This window comes from Melanerpes formicivorus, unplaced genomic scaffold (assembly GCF_026170545.1).
Source record: "Melanerpes formicivorus ecotype bairdi unplaced genomic scaffold, bMelFor1.0.p_v2 SCAF_270, whole genome shotgun sequence".
Classification (NCBI taxonomy): domain Eukaryota; kingdom Metazoa; phylum Chordata; class Aves; order Piciformes; family Picidae; genus Melanerpes; species Melanerpes formicivorus.
In genome coordinates, this window is record NW_027142622.1 from 88,607 (window position 1) to 92,093 (window position 3,487).

Here is a 3,487-nt window from a genome sequence, read left to right on the forward strand (position 1 = left end):
GGTGGAGGTGGTCTCGGAGGTGCAGGTGGTGGAGGTGGTCTCGGAGGTGCAGGTGGTGGAGTAGATGCAGGAGCATCATAATCTGTAGCATAGGGAGAAGTGTTAATAGCTGCTGCAGAAGGAGAAGAAAGAGGAAGAGGAAGATGAAGCATTAGCAGCAGCAGCAGAGGCAGCAGCAGTGGCAGCAGCTGCAGCAGTATAGGAGATGATGTAGGTGAAGGTGAGGGAGGAGATGGAGTTGAGGGAGTTGATGGTTTTGGTGATGGAGGAGATGGAGGTGGTGGAGGAGATGGAGGTGATGCTGCTGGTGGCTGCTGCTACTGTTAGTGCTGCTGCTGCTGTTCCCATTGCTGCTGCTGCTGCCTCTGCTGCTGCTGCTGTTACTGATTCTGTTGCCACTGCTGCTGTTGCTGTCACTGCTGCTGCCTCTGCTGCTGCTGCTGTTCCTACTGATGTTGCCACTGCTGTTCCTGATTCCTCTGCTGCTGATTCTGTTGTTGCTGCTGTTGCCAATGCTGTTGCTGTGTTCTGTGATCCTGCTGCTGCTCCTGCTGTTGCTGATGGGGGTGGTGGAGGAGATGGAGGTAGTAGAGGTGGAGGAGGTGGTAGAGGCTGTCCAGGTGGTGGAGAAGATAGAGGTGGTCTAGGAGTTGGAGGAGCTAGAGTTGGAGTAGGTTGTGCAGGTGGTGGATGTATTGTAGGTTGTGGAGGTGGTGGAGGTGATGCAGGAGATGCAGGAGCATCGTAATCTGTAGCATGGGGAGGAGTGTTAATAGCTGCTGCAGAAGGAGAAGAAAGAAGAGGAAGAATGAAGACGAAGAAAGAAGAAGAAGAGGAAGATGAAGTATTAGCAGCAGAGGCAGCAGCAGTGGCAGCAGCAGCAGTAGCAGTATAGGAGATGATGTAGGTGATGGTGATGGAGGAGATGGAGTTGAGGGAGTTGGTGGTTTTGGTGATGGAGGAGATGGAGGTGGTAGTGGTGGTGAAGTGATGGAGGTTGTGGAAGTGCTGTAGGAGTAAAGGTAGTGGAGGTGATACAGGAGGTAGAGGTGGTGGAAGAGATGGAGGTGTTGGAGGAGATGCAGAAGCATCATAATCTGTAGCATAGGGAGAAGTGTTAATGGCTGCAGCAGAAGATGAAGAAAGAAGTAGAAAAAAGAAGAAGCAGAAAGAAGAAGAAGAGGAAGAAGAAGTATTAGCAGCAGCAGCAGAGGCAGCAGCAGTGGCAGCAGCAGCAGCAGTATAGGAGATGATGTAGGTGATGGTGATGGAGGAGATGGAGTTGAGGGAGTTGGTGGTTTTGGTGATGGAGGAGATGGAGGTGGTGGAGGAGGAGGAGGTGATGCTGCTGGTGGCTGCTGCTCCTGTTAGTGCTGCTGCTGCTGTTCCTACTGATGTTGCCACTGCTGCTGTTGCTGTCACTGCTGCTGCCTCTGCTGCTGCTGCTGTTCCTACTGATGTTGGCACTGCTGCTGTTGCTGTCACTGCTGCTGCCTCTGCTGCTGCTGCTGTTCCTACTGATGTTGCCAATGCTGCTGTTGCTGTTGCCACTGCTGTTCCTGATTCCTCTGCTGCTGACTCTGTTGTTGCTGCTGTTGCCAATGCTGTTGCTGTGTTCTGTGCTCCTGCTGCTGCTCCTCCTGTTGCCTCTGTTGCTGCTGCTGTTACTGCTGTTGCTGATGGGGGTGATGGAGGATGTAGAGGTAGTAGAGGTGGAGGAGGGGGTGGAAGTGGTGCAAGTAGTGGAGGTGGTCTAGGTGGTGGAGGTGGTGTAGGTTGTGGAGGAGGTGGAGGTGGTGTAGGCTGTGGAGGTGGTGGAGTAGATGCAGGAGCATCATAATCTGTAGCATAGGGAGAAGTGTTAATAGCTGCTGCAGAAGGAGAAGAAAGAGGAAGAGGAAGATGAAGCATTAGCAGCAGCAGCAGAGGCAGCAGCAGTGGCAGCAGCAGCAGCAGTATAGGAGATGATGTAGGTGATGGAGTTGGTGTAGGTGATGGTGAGGGAGGAGATGGTGTGGATTGAGTTGATGGTTTTGGTGATGGTGATGATGGAGGAGATGGAGGTGGCAGTGGTGGTGGAAGTGATGGAGGTGGTGTCGTAGATGCAGTAGCTTCATAATCTAGCATAGGGAGAAGTGTTAATAGCTGCTGTAGAGAAAGATGAAGAAGAAGTAGGAGGAGAAGAAGAATATGGAAGAAGAAGAAGAGGAAGATGAAGTAGTAGCAGCAGCAGCAGAGGCAGCAGCAGCAGCAGTATAGGAGATGATGTAGGTGATGGAGTTGATGTAGGTGATGGTGAGGGAGGAGATGGGGTTGAGGGAGTTGGTGGTTTTGGTGATGGAGGAGATGGAGGTGGTAGTGGTGATGGAGGAGATGGAGGTGGTGGAGGAGATGCAGGAGGTGGAAGAGATGGAGGTGATGCTGCTGGTGGCTGCTGCTACTGTTAGTGCTGCTGCTGCTGTTCCCAGTGCTGCTGTTGCTGTTTCTTGTGTTGCTGCCACTGCTGCTGCCTCTGCTGCTGCTGCTGTTCCTACTGATGTTGCCACTGCTGTTCCTGATTCCTCTGCTGCTGACTCTGTTGTTGCTGCTGTTGCCAATGCTGTTGCTGTGTTCTGTGATCCTGCTGCTGCTCCTGCTGTTGCCTCTGTTGCTGCTGCTGTTACTGCTGTTGCTGATGGGGGTGATGGAGGAGATGGAGGTAGTAGAGGTGGAGGAGGTGGTGGAGGTGGTGCAGAAGGTGGAGGTGGTCTAGGAGGTGGAGGAGCTAGAGTTGGAGTAGAATGTGGAGGTCGTGGCGGTGTAGTAGGTTTTGGAGGTGGTAGAGGTGATGCAGGAGATGCAGGAGCATCGTAATTGTAGCATAGGGAGAAGTGTTAATAGCTGCTGCAGAAGGAGAAGAAAGAAGAAGAATGAAGAAGAAGAAAGAAGAAGAAGAGGAAGATGAAGTACTAGCAGCAGAGGCAGCAGCAGTGGCAGCAGCAGCAGTACAATAGATGATGTAGGTGATGGAGTTGATGTAGGTGATGGTGATGGAGGAGATGGTGTGGATGGAGTTGATGGTTTTGATGATGGAGATGATGGAGGAGATGGAGCAGATGGAGGTAGTAGTGGTGGTGGAAGTGAGGGAGGTGGTTGAGGTGGTAGAGGAGGTGCAGGTGATGCTCCTGGTTGCTGCTGCTGCTGTTCCCATTGCTGCTGTTGCTGTTTCTTGTGCTGCTGCCTCTGCTGCTGCTGTCACTGATTCTGTTGCCAATGCTGCTGTTGCTGTCACTGCTGCTGCCTCTGCTGCTGCTGCTGTTCCTACTGATGTTGCCAATGCTGCTGTTGCTGTCACTGCTGCTGCCTCTGCTGCTGCTGTTGCTGTTACCACTGCTGTTCCTGATTCCTCTGCTGCTGATTCTGTTGTTGCTGCTGTTGCCAATGATGTTGCTGTGTTCTGTGTTGCTGCTGCTGCTCCTGCTGTTGCTGCTGCTGTTACTGCTGTTGC

General features: G+C 52.4%; 1 protein-coding gene across 1 annotated transcript; it reads right to left on the bottom strand.

Annotated features, from left to right (window-relative positions):
- Positions 1-1,266: 1,266 nt before the first annotated feature.
- LOC137458673 (probable inactive serine/threonine-protein kinase slob2) lies at positions 1,267-3,190 on the bottom strand (the record flags this gene model as incomplete). Its single annotated transcript, XM_068170026.1, has 3 exons — positions 2,989-3,190; positions 1,669-1,871; positions 1,267-1,356 (listed from the first exon to the last, which is right to left on the bottom strand). Coding segments are annotated over exons 1-3 (495 nt in total), but the record flags the coding sequence as incomplete, so codon positions are not given.
- Positions 3,191-3,487: the final 297 nt, after the last annotated feature.